At 35.1% G+C, this 20136-nt stretch overlaps 1 protein-coding gene across 5 annotated transcripts in view; it reads left to right on the forward strand.

Annotated features, from left to right (window-relative positions):
- LOC129940651 (tight junction protein ZO-1) overlaps nucleotides 1-20136 on the forward strand; it is a 188118-nt gene continuing 167982 nt past the window's right edge. The window contains exon 1 of one of the 5 annotated variants that reach the window (XM_056049042.1): nucleotides 1-1113. In XM_056049042.1, the coding sequence (XP_055905017.1) occupies nucleotides 639-1113 (475 nt within the window). In that variant the 5' untranslated portion in view covers nucleotides 1-638. The remainder of the gene's footprint in view (nucleotides 1114-20136) is intronic. The other 4 variants (XM_056049044.1, XM_056049041.1, XM_056049051.1 and 1 more) reach the window with 4 other exon arrangements.

The following is a 20136-nucleotide window of genomic DNA, read 5'->3' on the forward strand; positions in this document are numbered from 1 at the left end:
GTTCACTGGGTAGCGGTCCGTTCAGTTTCATTTTGAACGTTTGTCTGGTGTTAGTTGGAATAGAGTTTGTTCTGCTCAGATTTAGCTTGTATTTTCTATTTCTATTACGTTGTTTATTTAAATAAAATATTTAAAACATAAAGTGAAGTGAGTTTTGTAATTTTAAATTGTTTAACTTTGTATTTTGCTTACGATGAGCGAAACGAGGCTATGCAATAAAATACAAAACTAAATTAAGCACCTTATTGGAGTTTTGATGTGGTTGATTGTTTGGTGATACTTTTTCCTGTTGTGCTCCACTCCCCTTCGCAAATCGCAATTGCTAGTTGTAGTTGCGTTTGCGTTTGCAATTAATATTTTGTTTTATTTTTTGTTTATTCACTGCCACACTTTTCTGTGAAATGTGAAATCCGGCTTTTGAAGCAAAATGTAAACAAGGAGTCGTCTGGTAGACGATGAAGAAAGAAGATAGTGCAGTGCAGTTTATAGTGAAAACGTAGTGTGAGTAAAATTCGTGTTTTTTCAACTTACTACAGTGAGTCGGATTGATTTCTGCGGAGTGAGTGTTGTGTTGACGAATCTAGGAATACGTGTTGGTGGTTTTGTTCCATAAATAGTTTGCTCTTCTGTTCTGAAAGATGGCTCAAGAAGAAGAGGAAGAGGTACGTTCGTTATTGTCACGCCATCAGGATCGTATTATTAGTGATCTACAGGGAACAGACCTGTTGGCGGTTTTAGTTAAAAATTCAGTATTAACAACATCCGAGGAGGAAGTTTTGAAATCTTACCCAGCTCCAAGTAGAGGTTTATCGCGAGCGGGTAGTGAAAGAAGTGCAAGAAGTAGTATTTACGGTGAAGATGGTGAAAACAGTTCACCAACGCCATCAGCTGGTGGCGGAAGCATAAGCGTTCGGAGTAGTGTTGTTGGTGATTGTCGTGGCGTCACAGAGAATCCAATGGTAAATGATGCGGATGTCCATCGCTGGCAGTGTGCCAATTTAATAGAAATAATAGCAAAAAGTGGCTTCGAGAGATTCAAGCAGTTTTGCTATGCCATCGAAAATGAGTGTCCACAACTAATCGAGGATTTGATTAATGATCGTTTAAAGTGCGGTAAGTTATTTAACTTTTAATCTTTATTTTAAATAGGTATAAGTTGAATTTGTGTTTTATACAGTGATGGAAGAAATAATAGAAATAACCTTAGCTTGCAAATTCTATTTATAGCAATAAACAGCGTATTGGGAACAGTACTTATAAACTAATTTATTTTTTTTTAACAGGCTGTAAAGAAAAAACTCTGAGGTATTCACCACTAATTTGCCCTGGAAAGAATTAAGAATGCTACTGTATGTGTCAAATACAAATGTTTAACGCTTAAATTGTTGCTAATCCTTGAATACATGATCGCTGCACATTTATTTTAAATAGCATACCTAATAGCATCTTTCAATATTAACCACCAAGAAACATCTCTTGAAAAGTATGGAATACCATCAATCTGTTTTCGATGTGCTTGTTTTTGGCCCTGCAGTTTCTTTTGTTCACCACAGAGATATTGTTTTTTTATTTTAAAATCAAATAATTTTTATAGACCTTCTATTAAGTAGGAGATTATATTCTTTCTACAAGTTTAATGAGTGCTTGGGTTGATTATCTTGCATGGGTCCTCATTAATTGGCAAATGCCTTCATGAAAAAGCATCATTTCAATGCTTAGAGCCCCAATTCAGTCCACAACACATGTTTTGTATTAAATTAAAAAATTGGACTAGCTTCAGAAGGTGAAAAAAGTATCAAAAACTCGTGGTGCTTCCACCAAAATTCTTAACTATCATCTCCGTGTATTGGGATCGAACTTAAAGTTCCTTACTCGTCTGACATGATTTTTGCCATCTTATCTGAACAATTTTTTGTTTTTCTAAACAGACGATCAAGAAACTCTAAATAAGATCCCAAATTAATTTATTAGTTCCATCTATTAATTTTTCCATCACTGTATATACAAACTTGCTAATTTTTAACTGGTGTTAAATGTACTTTAATAGATATGCATTAGTACATCGCACGTTCCTTTCTTTTTTCGAATATCTTTCAAAAATGTTGGTTTGAATTAAATTTTGTAAAAAACAATTGCGGGTAATGGAGAATTTATCGAAAACTAAGCATTCGTCTTCTTTATATTGTGCCTTATAATCTCTAGTCCAACTCAAAAAAGTTTAAAGTGTTCTATTATAAAAGTTCACTTGCTAACGTGGAAATGAAAGAACTGTAAAAACACATTTATTTATGTACATAAGTTAAAAACTTGATAATACAAAAATGGGTTTAGGAAATACTTTTGTTTTTAACATACATAAGACTGAGTATAGTTCTACAACAAATATAATCGATTTTCCGTCAAATTAAAACTCTTTAAAAAACTGTTTTCTAAAACATCAAGAAGCTTGTCTTTAGTCCAATTTGTCATAGATACCTAGAATATTAAATAAATAAATTAGGTGGCGCAACAGTCCATTGGAAATAGGGCCAAGTGACTTACAAATTTCAACCATTCCTGTGTGCGAGTAACGTTATCAGGGATGGAAGGACCTACAGATTTAAGCCGAATCCGAACGACAAATTCGAGAAACCACTTTTCATGGCAAGAATAACTCTTAGAAGATTTGTTAATTCCTCGCAAGGGTTGGTATCTACCCATGAAAAGGCTTTAAATGGCACAGGCAGGGATTAAACCCCAGAATTCTGGCATGACAGTCCTACGCACAAACTCACTCGACGGATACTACCCTGTCGAATTAAAACTTACATCCAACTTTTAACTTTTTTGTTTCTACAAACTAATTAACAGAAGCAAATTTCGATGAAAATTTTATTATTCAGTTTTTTTTTTTAACAACTTATGGTAGTTACCTAGAAGCTTATTGCTAGTTAAATTGTTTGGTTGAAAATTGCTAACAGATGCTCCATTTGATGATAGTGGAATGAGTTTTGTTTAAAAAAGTAGTTCCAGTTCAAAAGTCTGTAAATAACCTGAATCTTTAAGTTTTCTGCACTCACAACATGTTCGTCACATTATTTGTATTTATGTTAATACAAAACCAAAGTCGGTAGGTACATACATATCACATTTATATACAAATAAAAGCAAAAACAAAAGACTCAAATATTACTTAAAAATCCAGTTTAATATTCTTGGTCTATTTTTTTATTTCAATCCTTCATACGGAAGAGAAAAATAAAAACAATCGAAACAGCATAAAACGTGATCAAAGGTTTAAGTACACTACTTCAGATACACTCTACCGACCATTATTCACTTGGGTTTCGGTGACTGAAACGTCAGGTTTTCGTATTTATCTTATATATTTTGCTTCGTAGATATATAGGTATAACTATAGAAACCAACTTCTCCCCACATGCATTTCATTTTCTTTGGTTATTCTGCTTATACTGTTGTTTACCTTTGATGATGATGAGATGATGAGTCATCATGCCATTTCCTTGGCACTGAACAATAATAATGACTTAACAACGTTCAAAAGGTGGCTTTTATTGTATAAGTCCGTGTTTTCTTGTTGGTTTGGGTAATAAAAGGATGTGTGGATAGATTAAGGCTTGAACTTTTTTTTTGTGCTGCAGCTGTCTCTTGATGGGTTAAAAAAAAATAAAATAAACTAAGTGCATATAGAGAGTCATATGTAAATGTTACTAATATATGTGTATGGATGATTTTAGACATGAATTGTCTAAGCTTATTTATACCTATAGGTATTTGGATTACTAGAAATTTAGAAATTTACCGATCTAAATTTGCTCGGTGTGGATTAAAGCCACATTGCTCTTAAAGCTGCGTTTCAAACTAAACAAGTTAAGCTTCTCCATCTTTCCTACTCTACAGGTCTCCTTCTCCTCTCTCTTCAGCTATCGTCCAATAAAGCCACGTTGCTCTTAACAAAAGAAAGCTGCTTTTCATAAGTTAAGCTTTTCCATTTTTCCTTCTCTACAGGTCTCTTTCTCCTCTCCCTACAGCTATCGTTCAATAGCATTCAAGTCCTTTTTAGCAAAGTCAAGGAAACGCTGTCTCGATGGACGGAAGCTTCTTAATCGCCGGCGGTATGGCTTTCGAAGGAAGAGGTCCACTGGTGATCTCATGGTTATCTCTTTTCTGGCACTTCTAATTCATTTAACTGGTTCGCTGATGACAGTACCCTCAGTATTTCATATTCATTTCTAGATTCACATCCTTGTCCTTCGGATGTGCAACTTCAACAGCGGCGTATGATAAGCTCATTAAATTCCGATCTCTACAGCATTGTCCAAGGAGGAATTGAGAACCGTGTTGAATTTAATGCTTTAAAAACTTAATGCTGTGTCCGGTCGTTAAAGCGTAATCCACCCCCCATGTCGCTATCCAAGAGCGGCACTTGCATCCAGGAAACTTATCAACTTTTAGTACTCAGTATGTGTATCACAGATCACCTCTTATGGAATGATAACATATTCGATATCGCCAAAAACGCTGCTAGGCGCTTAGGATCTCTCCGTAATACTCGCATTCCAGGAAGGCTCAACAGTTTATTCTTGGGTTCAATGTCGGGCGTACTGTTAAGTATAGAGATCTTTTTTTAACCACTCATCGAGAATGTGGAATGCTTTGCGGAACTCTGTTTTTCACTCTCATTTTAATATTCAAAATTTTAAGACCAATGTGCACCGGTATCTTATCTTAACTCCTTCCTAACACTCTCATGTGTTTATACAATAAATGTTGCTGTTTTTTTTTAAAACTTGAGTATTTAATGCGAATTTATTTTTATTTTCAAAAAACACGCAAATATTATTTTAGTTATAATGAAAGTTTAATTTGTTTGCTTGATTATATATTTCGCATCACCTAATTTCTGTTATATCGTTGTATATAAATTCATGCTGAAAGGTTAAACCACTGAAGTGAGTTTGCGCCAGTTAGATTTTATTTTAAATTCAACTTTTACCGTTTGCTTATCTAAGATTTTGTTTGTATCGTTCTGCACCAATTTCAACTTGGTAGAATTCTTCATTTAAAAATAACTAAAAAAACCTATCCAAATGAATTAATCCTTGTACTACATACTTCTTTAAAACTTTATATTCTTTGATAGGTTGTAAAGGGTGTCCCAAAATTAACGCAAGATTTGAATTAAATAGAAAACGCCGTTTTTAGTCTTTTGATAGTTATATTTTTATTGACTCGTAAAGTACATAGGTAAGGGTTATGTATGGAATAACACATCGGACAAATGGCCTCCACGGCTTTGCATGCACATGCGCACTCTTTTGTTGAAATTTTCCATGACCATTCTGCATAAATGTGGCTGAATTTCGTTGATGCAGCGTTGAATCTCCTCCTTTAATGCACGGGTGGTTGTGGGCTTGTTGACATAGACCTGTGATTTCAAATAACCCCATAAAAAGAAGTCTAATGGTGTTAACTGACACGATCTAGGAGGCCAATTTTGATCACCGAAACGAGAGAGTACACGACCTGGAAATGTCTCATGCAGTAATTGTATTGTTTCACGGGCTGTATGACATGTGGCACCGTTTTGTTGAAACCACATATTGAACACATCAATATCATCCAATTTTGGCAGAAACAACTGTATAATCATGTCGCGATATCGAGCACCAGTAACAGTCACTGCTTGACCAGCATCATTTTCAAAAAAAATATGGCCCAATTATGCCTCCAGCCCAAAATCTACACCATACAGTCACGCGTCACGCCAAATGCGGAAATTTTGGCGATTGACAAAGCTATCAAGATGAAAATGTGCTTCATCGCTTAGGATGATTTTGCTCAAAAAATCAGGGTCCATTTGTTGATGTTCAATAATCCATTCAACGAACTCTCTTCTCTGTCCATGGTCATTAGGCTTCAATTGTTGTGTTAATTGAATTTTGTAAGCATGAAGACACAGATCTTTTGTTAGTATACGCTGTAGAGAGGTTCTTGAAATTTGCAATTCTTGTCCACGACGTCGAATTGAGGTTCCTGGATTGTCAGCAACACTCTCACGCACTGCTTCGACATTCACATTTGAACAGATTGTTTTTGGACGACCAGTGTGTTTGACGTCTCCACCGGATCCAGTCTCCATGAATTTTCAATTAATATCTTCACAGTTGAAGTTAAAACACTATTCCGACCATATTTTGTATGAAATTTTCGAACTGCAGCCGCCAAGCTTTCACTATTTTTGAAATATTCTTTAATAATGTAGAACCGTTGTTCTATCGTGTAACGCTCCATTTTTAATAACCCTATACTGTTAGCTGTCAAATTGCTTTTTTTTCAGGGTTGCCAACACTTCACTGCACAAATGGCGGCAAATTCAAATCTTGCGTTAATTTTGGGACACCCTTTATTTTTATTTCTCAAAATCAAGAGCAAACCTTTCCCTCTGAGATTATTCTTTAAATTTTGGTAGAAATTACTTTGAGTTCAAAACTTATCGTATTGCATTAATTTTTATATTTTATATTTGAAATAAATAAAATTTGAATTTTACTGCTCTAAACTTTGTTGCTAAAAGTACTACTTTTAACTATTGACTGCACGAAGAACATAATATGAATCGGAAATCCAGCCCTATTCCAATCGTGCAGCACAAAACTATGACCAAAGTTATGCAGGGAGGTCATATGACACATAAAGCTTATACAGTTCAGTAAAGATTTCATCTAAAGATTTGTTAGTAATTTAACAAAAACAACTAAAAATCTTTGTTTTCACACAATTTAGAACTTAGAAAAAAAATTAGTACCTATTGCTTTAAATTATTTTCATAAGATCTTTTTTTAGAGAAAAAGCTATATTCACGTTCTTAGGAAGAAGTCTAGAATAAGATATCGGCAATTTAATATTAAATTGCATTTATATTCCTGAAATTCGTCCTCAATTCCATCTTATTTTTTTTAACGCACATAAATAGTGTAATGCTTTCTTTTAATGTTTTTTTTTTTTGTTTCAAAATTTATTTTCTTTTAAATACAAAACATTTTATGATGTTTAAAAATTAAATAAAACTTCTTTTTGAAGTGGATTTGATTGATCACTTCAGAACTAAGATTTAACAACGAATTTTAAGAACATACATAAATAAATAAAGCAACAATGGTGGTGACACTTACGGTAAACTAATGACTTATTGAATAATTGAAAACATAATTAACGTTTCATATTTATTAGTTTAGTATAAAATCTTTGAATCTCCCGAGAACTGAAGTTTCACTAAAGTTTCTTCCCAACTTATTTGTTTACTTAATTTGTTTTTATTAATTATTTAGAGAAATTATGTACTTAAATGCACCTCCTTACCTATTTCCTTAAATTAAAGAAGCAAACATTTTTCTCTCAACAATTTTTTTAAGATTGTTGACTCCTTTAAGACCAACATTTCAAAAAGTTCAAGCACAACAGTAATTTTTTAAAATTCGGTTACTAGCATTCTACGAGTATTGAGTCCGATTTGTCACTTTAGCCCTTTAAATATAATAATTTAATTTTATGATACACACTATGTTATTTAAATTTTGTCAGCCTTAATAAGAGAAAATTAAAGAACATTTTTAAGCGGTGCTCAAAAACTTATCTTTATGTTAAAATCATATGATTAAAAGTCTTGATCCGCCCTTGATCAACCGAAAAATGGCTGAGTCCAAAAATATCTATACAAATCAAATGGAAAATAGTAAAAAAAGACGCTGTATAAGCTGATGCTTAATCACTGCCATACATAACTTTACCCATATCAAGTAAACAAAAGAAAAACTCAAATTAACGCATTACAAAAAATATATATAGGAACTGTTACTATCTTACTTACTTACTTAAGGTGGCGCTACAGTCCTGTGTGAACTAGGGATGCCAAAACTGGACATGGCTCTATACAGCTCGTCCCTGTAGAAGCTGTCATATGAGGCCTTGAAATCGATGAAAAGATGGTGGGTGTCGATTTGGTGTTCTTGGGTTTTTTCCAGGATCTGCCGTAATGTGAATATTTGATCGATTGTGAATTTGCCTGGTCTAAAATCACACTGATAAGGACCTATCAGGTTGTTGAAGATGGGCTTTAGACGTTCACATATTACGGCAGAGAAGATTTTAAAGGCGATGTTACGTAGACTGATTCCTCTATAGTTGGTGCAGTTTAGAGGATCTCCTTTTTTCAGGATCGGGCAAACAATACTGAGGTTCCATTCATCGGGCATGCTTTCTTCCGACCATATCTTACAGATAAGTTGGTGCATGCTCCTAACCAACTTATCTCCAGCTGCTTTAAAGAGCTCGGCATTCAAGCCATCCGCTCCAGCGGCTTTATTAGACTGCAACTTAGATATGGCAATCTTTACTTCGTCTAAGTCGGGAGGACGGGATTGTTGGCTTTCGTCGTCTATATTGAATGGATCATCCTGCCTGACAGCGGAATTCAGTTCTTCGTCGCCGTTATACAGTCTGCAGAAGTGGTCCTTCCATATCCTCAGCATTCAATGCGATTCCACTATGATGTTTCCACTTTCGTCTTTGCAGCCTTCGGTTCTAGGTTTATGTACCTGTGAATTTCGTTTCACCTGTTCATAAAACTTTCGAACCTCATTCCTGATTTATGCCTCTCAAAATCTTAGACCTCACGCTTCTCATGCACTCTCTTTTTCCTTCTGAGAAGTCGGCGTTCCTCTCGCCTCTTTTGCTGTTACTGTTACCATCATCACAACTTAAATAACTTAAAAGGTTCTTGGGTTTTGTATATTACAAAATATAATTACAGCAACAATAAAAGAAAAATTCCGAATTCGCACACTTACCTACATATAAAATGTTGTTGTCAGCTTGCAGTTCTGATTTATGAAAGCAAATAGTGCCTTCAATTTATGGCCAAAGGGACAACTGAGCCCATGGATTATCTGTCCTATGATGAATTTTTGGATGCAGCCTCATTCGAAGTAAAACAAACGAAAATCATACTAGGGAAAGTAAACCCACTTAGGTGTAATTAATATAGCCAGGATTTACTGAAAGCTGCATTGTGGTGTGGTGCAATGCCCATGGGACAACAGAGTATACGGGTGCAAGGGTGGACTGGAGGTAAAATTGACATTTTTGACTTAAACGAATATACGTATTGCTATATTGGTTCTATAATAAGGGTTTGCTAACCATTAAACCTTGGTTTGTGCCATATCAGTGTAAAACCTGGAAAAGTATTCTTTTACAAATAAATTAAGAATATGTTTGGCCTTATGAAACGTGTATTTTTTCATCTACTAATAATAGATTTCCGTAGTACCCGTGGCGTGATGGTTAGTGCGTTAGACTGTCATGCCAGCGGTCTTGGGTACAAACTCTGCCTTCGCCACCTAAAGTCTTTTACACTGGTAGGTATTGCCTTTTGCGAGGAATTGACAAATCCTCCAAGAGTAATTGTTTTAATGGAAAGTGCTTTCTCAAATTACCCGTTCGGATTCGGCTTAAAACTGTAGGTCCCTCCATCCCTGGTAACATTAGCCGCACACAGGAATGGTTGAGAGTTGTAAGTCTCAACGGATTGTTGCACCACCTAATTAATTTATTTATTTATGATAATAGACTCCTCAGTTCAAATTATCCAAGGGACTGTACGAACCTCATGGCCGTGTAACGAAGGTGAATGAGCTTCTTTTTTCTTGATTGGGGCCCATGGGTCAATTGTTCCGGCTCGGCTGGTTCATCCGCTCCTGTAGTAGTTACGGTGTTCGATTCATCCAAGGCAATCTACAACCGAAATCCAATGTGGATTGACTTATTAACAAGCAACCGTTTTCAATGGTGAATTGCTGGTAGACTTTCGAGATTAACAATTAACTTCAGTTGTCCCAGGGTCAACATTATCATACAGGGTTGGATGGGATAAAGTAAAATCTGACAACGACACATAATTAATTCAATTTTAACGTTAATTTATCTTTGTACATACATGTGTATATGTATAGATCTTTTTCGGAATGAAATTTCACTGAGTGTGGTTTACAAGCCACTGTATACCTTTAAACATATTAAAAAGATATTAAAAAGAAAGGCTTTATTTTCCTGTCTAAGGGCACAACAAGAAGTAAAAATAAAAAGAGAAAAATGTTGTCTAATTGTAAATAGCGAATAAAGAATTGTGTTGTAGACGAAATATTCAACAAAATCTATCGTAAAATAAATGGACTATCATTTAAGCAACTTGCTTTTTTTGCTTTTATTTTTGATACCTTAGGGTAAACGTGCCGTATTTAATTTGTTTTATTTTAAAAATGACAAATGTGCATGCATACATACACACATATGTATGTACATATGTATGTATATGTATGTATGTATCTGTATTATTATTACGATTTTATGTTAAGGAAACTGGTTTAGATACGGTTTCGAGTTCCAGGTTTTTCAAAAATTTAAATGTCAATAAAATCATTATTTTTTGAACATAATTTTGATTGATATGTTAATCAAATTTTTAACAAATTTAAAGCTAGAAACGCTTAGAAATTTTAGTTTTGCCGAAAAACTATTTTCGACTAAACTCATTCATAGAGGCGTAAGGTTTTATGAATTTTTATCTAGTTTTATAAAAGCATTACGATCAATAAATTATTATGCCAGAAGTTTTGTGGATCAATACTGGGGGGTCATTCCGTAAGACGATAATCGTCAAAACGATAGCGTTTGCACGATAGCTAAGTAGATATCGTCTGCTATTAATTTCCATTGACAATTAAGCAAATTAAAGTAAAAAAGTTTCGGTGTAGTTTAGTTTTGGTACAAAATTAAAATAAAAACTCAAAAAAATACAATGAATTTACAAAGAAAATGAAGAGATGAATGGGAGACCTTCTATCTATTTAAATAAAACATTAGTAATCTCTCTTAATTGTTGTAAAATAAATCAAACAATTGTAGTCTTGGAATTGAAAAAACGGACTTTATACTGATATTATAAACAATAAATTTGCCAGAGGGTTGTCGTTGTACATACATATACATGTACATTCAATATTAAAATTTGATGTAACTATTAAAACTTTGGGGCGAAGGAACATTGGTATATTCGAAAGGAAACGTTTTTAGTATCGCTCTTGTACAAAGCACTAATCCAAATAAGTTTTGAAAACAAACAATATTTTTGAAGCCAAGTTATGTTCCCTGTGGATAAAATGGAGTCTTCACTTCCTTCGCTTGGACAAAATTGGTTTATTACTGCAGCTGATTTACAAAAATATCAGACATTGAACAAACATATTGATATTATAGTTTTATCTTCGGCGGCAACAAATGAAAACACAAAAAGTGAGAATATCAAAAAACATCACAAAATAATTGGCATATTTATTAACAATACATTTTTTGCAAATTTTAAAAATTTCCCATAGAGAAAAACCAAGTTTAATAACATTTTCAAGTTATTGAACAAGCATTATCTTTCGTTGAGTTCATTTTGACTTTTGGAATATACTCAACAAACTTATACTGAAAACAATTAAACGAGACGATAGTGATAAAGTTACGTGAAGCAAATTATTGACGATATCGTTAATAATAATCGTTTTGACGATTATCGTTTCGGAAATTACGGAATGACTCCCCTGGTCTGTACTGTAGGTTAGGTTAAAGTGGCTGTACGTAATAAGTAGTACACACTTAAGCCAGTTAAATGGCCCAATGACATACGACATAAATCTTTAGGTTTACTTCTAAGCAATATTTTACATGTGGCAATTGGTATGCCAGCATTGCGAAACGTGATAGAATGGGTTGTTCTGTGGCATTTCTGGCGAGTTCATCTGTTTTTTTTTGGCCCAGCACCCAGCAAAAGTTAAACTGTTGTGAAATCTCCATTAGAAATGATCGACAGTTATGGACTGTTATAGAGTTTGTAGAGACAGAGTCCAAAGATTTGATATTGGCCAAACTATCTGAAAAAATACCGATATCTGATGTTGATATCACATTTTATTTAAGCCAGGACAAAACCATCTGTGTAAAAGTGGTTTGCCTCGTCTTCCAGGAATGCCCTATCCTCCCAAAAAGATCTGGTATAGAAATCTCGAAATTTCTCTGGAATTGCAATCCACATGGTGTAGTCTGTGTGCTTTGGAATTTATTCTAAATACGTAAGAACTACGGAGTGGCCAATTTTGTTGTTAATTCACTGCGATGAAGTTTTGAGGCGAAAAGCAGCGCTTACAGCTATTTTTTTTTTTTCAGAAATACATCGGGGAATTTAATTTAAATACCGCTACTATTGCGACCGAATCACTTTATGAATCCTAGGATCCTATTAACTTCTTAACTAAATGATCATTAAAAGTTTACTTGGAATCAAGAAAAACAACCAAATCAGAAAATACAGGGATACATGTCATCAGCATAAATAATATCGGACGATTTTTTTATGATCGAAACCAAGTCATTTATAAATAAAATTGAACCTTAATGACTTCCCTGAAGGATGCCAGAAATTAGAAAAATGGACGTGAAGTTGAATAAGTCAGTAACTGAAGATTCCTTTTCATGAAATCATTCTGATTATAACATATAATTGAGGTAAAATGAAAGGAAAGCACATTACATTCAATGGGATCGAACAGTTTTGGTATCACAGATAATTTAGTTATAGGTCTGTAGGTAGGTAGGTAGGTAGAAATAGCGATCTCAAGGCAACCTAGCCTGAGATCCAATTAGCGCTGTAGTGCGCCGTTATGATACCAAAATCTCGTTTGACCTTTGATTGAAAGGGATAGATTGATAGAGAAGCTTAATAGCGATTATGTTAGAGCCATTTTGTCGCACTGAGAAAAAATATTAGGTCTCTCTTGGAGTGCGCTCCAAGGTTTTAAGCACAAAAGATGTTAAGCTTATTGGTCTGAAATCCTTCGCGGATTCGTGACCTCGCCTACCCACTTTCGGGATCAAAACTACTTTGACCTGTCTCCACGACATGGGCACATGTTTGAGAAGGAGGCATCCTTTGAAAATTTGTTCCAGCCATGGAGATGCCATTAATGCCTGGGGATTTATATGGAGAAAAAGTATTGATGGCCCCCAAAATATTTTCTCTGGTTATGACGGAATTGACTTGCTCCATATGAGCTACGTTTAGCTCTGTGGTTTCAAGCGATTCGGGGTTATCACTCTCGCAACACGGAAAGTGCGTCTTCATCAGTAGCTCAAGAGATTCGGCTGGAGAGGCTATCCAGGTTCCATCAGGCTTTTTTAGAAATGAAGGATTACAATGTTCCTTCGATAAAACTTTGCTGAGGCTTGTGGAGTCCTTTATGTCTTCGATTGATTGACAGTATTCTCTCCAGCCTTGTCTTTTGGCTGATGACAGGGCTTGCTTGTAAATTTTAAGAGAGTCATTATACGGTTGGTAAAACTTATGTTTATGGCAGATATTGAAACTTATCCTCGTCATTTTCCTAAGACTCGACAGTTCTTCATTCCACCACGAAGGAAGGGTTTTACGGCTATATTTAATTGGGCAAGAGACTCTAAAAGCTTTACTTATAGAAGTTTCAAAGGTTTTCACCTTTGATTCAAGGTCTTCTATCGATTCAGTGAGATTCGGTAAGGACTCATTAAAGAACACATAACGGGTATGACGAATAAACAACAAATTTTTTTAAGATGGAGGATGGTACAACATTAGGGGTAGGGCATGGACTAAAACACTCATCCATTTCATGATACTCTGTACAACAGAACGAGTATCTTCGCTTATTTTTCAAAATAAATTGAACTTAAATGAGGAAAATTTACTTCAGAAGAAGAGAGGAGTATGTGTGAGAGCTTCTTTGAAGAAGTTCGCAAAAATGATTGCCATAAACTTAGATTCATGATAAGTTGACGATGAATTTGACAAAGACTTCGGGTAGAGATTAGTTTTTTGTATACTGTTTACGAATTTCCAGAAACCTTCTGTATTAGAAACTTGCATTTTTTTTCGAAGGTAAGATCATAGGCCATATATACTATACATGCTCTTTCCAGATGCAAGCATCTATGTATTTACTTTATAAATATCGTAAAGAAATTATTTTAACATTTATTAAATACATAATAATTAAATTAAATTAAATTAAAATTAAAGTAGTTTAACACATTAAATAAGTTGATGCGACTTGAGTGGTGGATTGAATGTTATTTTTTTTTTGTGTTGATCCATGTGTAATTTGATGACCATCGGCCTTATCCGGCCCAACAAGTTTTTGTTCTTCTTCCCTAAAGTTTAGTCACCCAGTGACAATGCAATGAGAAAAATCGTGTTTAGGTACTTACTTGCAACAAATTTAAAAGATATTTCGTGTTAATGGCTAGGTATTAATGATAAATTTTTGTTTCGTTTTGTTTCTTGGGCTTTGATGATCAACCGGTTGAATGCGATTAATAATAAAATAAAACTAATCCATCTTGGTTTTACCCAACGTTTCGCCAGTTGTTTTCCAGCTTCTTCAGGGGATTTATATAGCTACATATAAAGGGTGTCCCAAAATTAACGCAAGATTTGAATTTGCCGCCATTTGTGCAGTGAAGTGTTGGCAACCCTGAAAAAAAAGCAATTTGACAGCTAACAGTATAGGGTTACACGATAGAACAACGTGTCTTCATTATTAAAGAATATTTCAAAAATAGTGAAAGCTTGGCGGCTGCTGTTTTAACTTCATTAACTGTGAAGAGATTAATTGAAAAATTCATGGAGACTGGATCCGTTGGAGACGCCAAACACACTGGTCGTCCAAAAACAAGCCGTTCAAATGTGAATGTCGAAGCAGTGCGTGAGAGTGTTGCTGACAATCCAGGAACCTCAATTCGACGTCGTGGACAAGAATTGCAAATTTCAAGAACCTCTCTACAGCGTATACTCACCAAAGATCTGTGTCGTCATGCTTACAAAATTCAATTAACACAACAATTGAAGCCTAATGACCATGGACAGAGAAAAGAGTTCGTTGAATGGATTATTGAACATCAACAAATGGACCCTGATTTTTCGAGCAAAATCATCCTAAGCGATGAAGCACATTTTCATCTTGATGGCTTTTTCAATCGCCAAAATTGCCGCATTTGGGGTTCGGAGAACCCACATGTGATTGTCGAAAAACAAATGCATTCACAACGCGTGACTGTATGGTGTGGATTTTGGGCTGGAAGCATAATTGGGCCATATTTTTTTGAAAATGATGCTGGTCTAGCAGTGACTATTACTGGTGCTCGATATCGCGACATGATTACACACTACTTTCTGCCAAAATTGGATGATATTGATGTGTCCAATATGTGGTTTCAACAAGACGGTGACACATGTCATACAGCCCGTGAAACAATTCAATTACTGCATGAGACATTTTCAGGTCGTGTACTCTCTTGTTTCGGTGATCAAAATTGGCCTCCTAGATCGTGTGATTTAACACCATTAGACTTCTTTTTATATGGTTATTTGAAATCACATGTCAACAAGCCCACAACCACCCGTGCATTCAAGGAGGAGATTCAACGCTGCATCAACGAAATTCAGCCACATTTATGCAGAATGGTCATAGAAAATTTCAACAAAAGAGTGCGCATGTGCATGCAAAGCCGTGGAGGCCATTTGTCCGATGTGTTATTATACATAACCCTATCCTATGTACTTTACGAGTCAATAAAAATATAACTATCAAAAGACTAAAAACGGCGTTTTCTATTTAATTCAAATCTTGCGTTAATTTTGGGACACCCTATACATATATATTTCAATACATCGTTAGTACAAAACATTTCATATAAAATTTCAATTAAAAATTTACTATTTTATATTAAAAAAAAAACATGATTAAAAGTTGCACAGGTATTAAATTTAAAAATTCCTATATTAAACAACAGCTCAGTTTTTCGATCAGTTTATCCAAGTTCCTTCCATTAAATACAAAACGAAATTAACAACAATTCGTTCGCCATTCCATTTAACCACTTTAAACTAACAGTTGGCTTAAAATAATTCAGTAAGCATAGAAAAATCACTTTAAATTTCAATACCAAACCACAACAAAAATGCTTACTTGCTAGGTGGTTGATTTTCTGTATATTTGTCTGTTGTGTAATATTTTTGTATGATCTGTTATTTTATAGGCTGATAGAAGGCTGATAGAATCGATGAGACAAACCAAGAGACAAACAAACAAACTTAAAACACAGTACATATACTCCTACTCTATCCACACATAGATTAATCTCAGTTTCCGCATTTAATTCAGCCGATGGAGCGTGAAATGCCTATTGGCGGGCATAAACCATGTAATTTCTGCCACAAATTTTGACGCAAATCCACTTTTTTTTCATGTAACAGCTATACCACAGATGGTACAATGTAAAAGTGTAGACGTGAGTTCAGGTCCGGATTGCAAAAGACAAAATACTTAAAACATTAGGTAAACCTAAGCAATCTGTGGTGGATTTTATTCCCAATAAAAAATGGATGAGCATGTAATTTAATACAATCATTACCTGATTACTTCTGTTTGCGCGAAGCTTAAGGACAAAAATTAAATTTTAAGCGGAACTCGCCCATTTCAAAGGTTGGTACTTTCGTACATCCGTTAGTTCGTACGTTCTGAAAACTTTTTTCTTCGTCCATAGCTCAAAAACAGTACAGTAGGGTAAAGACTATAGAAAATATTGTTTTAGACAATCAATACAATTTGTATAAAAATACAACAGTGAGTTTTTTCATAAAAATTTAAATCTACACAAAATAGACCCCACATTTTTAAAAATTCATTTTCGGTTCTCGATGTCTCGTGAATAAATAAAGGTAATGACTTCAAAATGATTTCAATCTGTGCTAAATTTTGTCGTTAACGTAAGATATTGTTTTTAGAAAAATACAATCTCTATTTGTTTATATAACAAACACAAACTACCAAGAAATGCTACAAAAATGGTTAAGATTGGGTTTCGACTAAAGATCTCGTTAACAGAAATTGATTTTGAAAGCAAACTATTTCATCATATGCAAAATATTGTAACACATTTTTTTTAAATCTCTTAGAAAATTTTAACTGACAACTTTTTTAACAAAATCAATAAAAAACTGATAAGAAATGGTTTTCGACTCAAGTGTTAGGAAAACAAAGAAATATATTGACTTCAAATTATTTATCTGACACAATATATTGTTATGAATATTTTATTAAAGTTTTAAGCAAGACAAATCGACAGATGGGATGGGAAGTTACCAGTGTGGGTAGGATCGCAGCCTCTTTTTTAATTTTATTAGATGACATTTTCAGAATTTATTTTCCAAAACTAAATTTTTTGGAAAAAAATACTAGTAGTATAAGCGATGTATCTTTTAATCTAAATTTGAAACCGATATGTGTCTAGCTAATGCCGGTCTCCAAACCGTAACAATATATGGTCTTGATCCTTGTTGTCTGGTGTCATAAAATCCACTACTGTGTTTATATAGAAGCATCCAGCACATCTGTTCCTTACTTATCTGTTCGTCGGGTATAGGGTTGACAAATATAGAATTAACGTCCAGAACAGCTATATATGTATCAAAACTCATCCACCAGATAAAGTTCAATTAAAATCCAATTACATTCAATACGTATATATGCCCTTTTGTAAAAAGTAGCATACATGTATCCATGGCGTCGTCGACGCCACTGCCGCCATGTATTACTGCTGCTGCCGCCTTGCCGGCCTCCAAGAGGGTTAATTTATATAGTAAAAACCAATGAGTAAATGACCAAAAGTAATATTACTCCCAACCAGATCTATTTTTATTAAATTACAATTAACATCGAGTGTGCTTGAGTGCATATAATCGTAAAGTATCGTCGTCGTCGTTGTTATCGAGCTTATAGATACCCCCAATCTTCTTTTCTATATTCTATACCTAAAAACTACTTAAAACTATAACAACCACAGCAGCAAATCTAACTATCTAAATTTTTTGTTTTTCATATTTTGTTGTATTTTTTTATGTTTTTTTTTATATTCCATGTTTTTTTTTATATTCTATGTTTGTTTTTTTTTTTGTTTGTATTTTTTTTTTTATATTTGTTTGTGTGCCACCATGCCTATTATACTTAAAGCTAAACCCTAAACCTATAAAACAAGTATGTAAGCCGGCCAAGGCTTAGAACCCCATCCCGACTACCCACTATCAAGTGCCGATTGAAGCCACCAAAACTGGTTCTCCTGCTTCACCCTATCAGTTCGGTTTGGTTCGGACACAGCCCTACTGAACCGAAGGAGCTCTGCTCCATCTTGTGCTATGACGTCCTGATTGTACAGGAGTCGCCTATCCACGGTTCGTCGTCTGACGTGGTAGATTAGCGGATTTGCCAATCTATCCTGTATCAGACCGCATCTGTCTTAAAAGAGGAATGCCTCTGGTGGAATGAAGCCGCTCAAGCGTCGTTCGGGTGGAACGACCCAAAAATTAAATTGTTGGTCGAAGGCATAGCTCTTGCAATGTGAACTCAAACGAGTTTTATCACGAAATTATCAATTCTGTTGATTCGAGCCCCGTGGTATAGGACCTCGTTGGAATAGCAATGCGCGTAAGAAGATTCGGCTGTTCGATATAATCTGGTACTGCGTCGTAAACACTGCCGCTCGAACACCCGAAACTTCTCCATCTGGGAAGGAGCAACGTTAAACCACACAGGACAATCATGAACGATCATCGGCCGTATGAGGGCCATGTAGCAAATTACCTTCACTCTGGAGACAAGCCGATTGCTAAAAAACAGCCGTTTCGTCAGAGCGAAGGCTCCACTAGCCCTGGTCAGAGCAGCATTTATATGTCTGTCGAAATATAAATACTGATTTAACCAGATACCGATTCACTACACTTTTGCTCGCTAATGGTTGCCCGTGAAGATCAACGATGACCATCTTGCGCCAATTCTTGCACCTATCCCTCGTCAACGGAATCTGGAACAGAATTGTCTCCGACATCTGGAGATTTATTTTCAGTTTCCAGTCGTTGAAATCACCCTGCAAGAGAATTCTAATAACCTCAACCTTTCGCAATTAGATCATCGCAGTTGCAGTTGCCTTTGTAAGACTACCTATCTGATCGCTGGTATAAATGCTGAAGAGAATCGGCGAATTCACCGCTCCCTGCAGAAGAAGAGAGGTCTTGGGTTCGATCCCTAATTGTGCCACCTAAAGTTTTATTCACGGGTACTACTTCTTGCGAGGAAGTGACAAATTCTCCAAGAGTAATTCTTGTCATAAAAAAGTGCTTTCTCAAATTAGTCTTTCGGATTCGGCATATAAATTGTAGGTTCCCTCCATACCTGCAATTACTCACACACAGGAATGGTTGAGAGTTGTAAGTCACTAGGCCTTGGTCACTAGGACTGTTGCGCCACCTAATTTTTCTTCCCATTGTGGTCTGACATATCCTTAGCTGGCCAGTGTTATTTCATTGTGCCTGCACTTTGGTCTAATTGTAAAATATGTTTACGGCTCCGGAATTGTTTTCAGTTCTTTGTGATGAGTCTGTTAATTTCTTTATTTTCTTGATTGTCCCAAAATAGATGTAATCTTCTACGTACTCAATTTTATCTTCGTCCAACGTTATATCGTCTTTAGTGCGATTTGTCATGACTTGAATTCTAGATTTGTTTATTTGCAGTGCATAATTTTTAGCCCAGATAGTTAGTACACATGGCATTATGGTTAGTGCATTGGACTGTCATCCCAGAGTTCTTGGGTTCAATCGTTGCCTGTGAAATCTAAACTTTTTGCGCGGGTACTGCCTCTTGCGAGGAATTGAAAAAACCTCCAAGAGTAATTCTTGTCATGAAAACTGCATTTTCAAATTAACCGTTCGGTATGATTAAGAGTTGTAAGTGACTAGGCCCTCGTTCTCAACAGACTGTTGCGTCAAATAATTTATTTAATTGTTAGTTAGTTCCGTCAACACATTTTGAATGTGTAAAGCGTTTTAGAAAAAATAACTGTACCGGCTGCAAATCTTTAATTGTTAAGAACTTGCCCAGATATCCATTATAAATATTTTGTCCTACAGTTAGTGTTTTAGAAAGTTTCCTTGACTGAACTAAATAA

This window comes from Eupeodes corollae, chromosome 1, assembly GCF_945859685.1.
Source record: "Eupeodes corollae chromosome 1, idEupCoro1.1, whole genome shotgun sequence".
Lineage (NCBI taxonomy): Eukaryota > Metazoa > Arthropoda > Insecta > Diptera > Syrphidae > Eupeodes > Eupeodes corollae.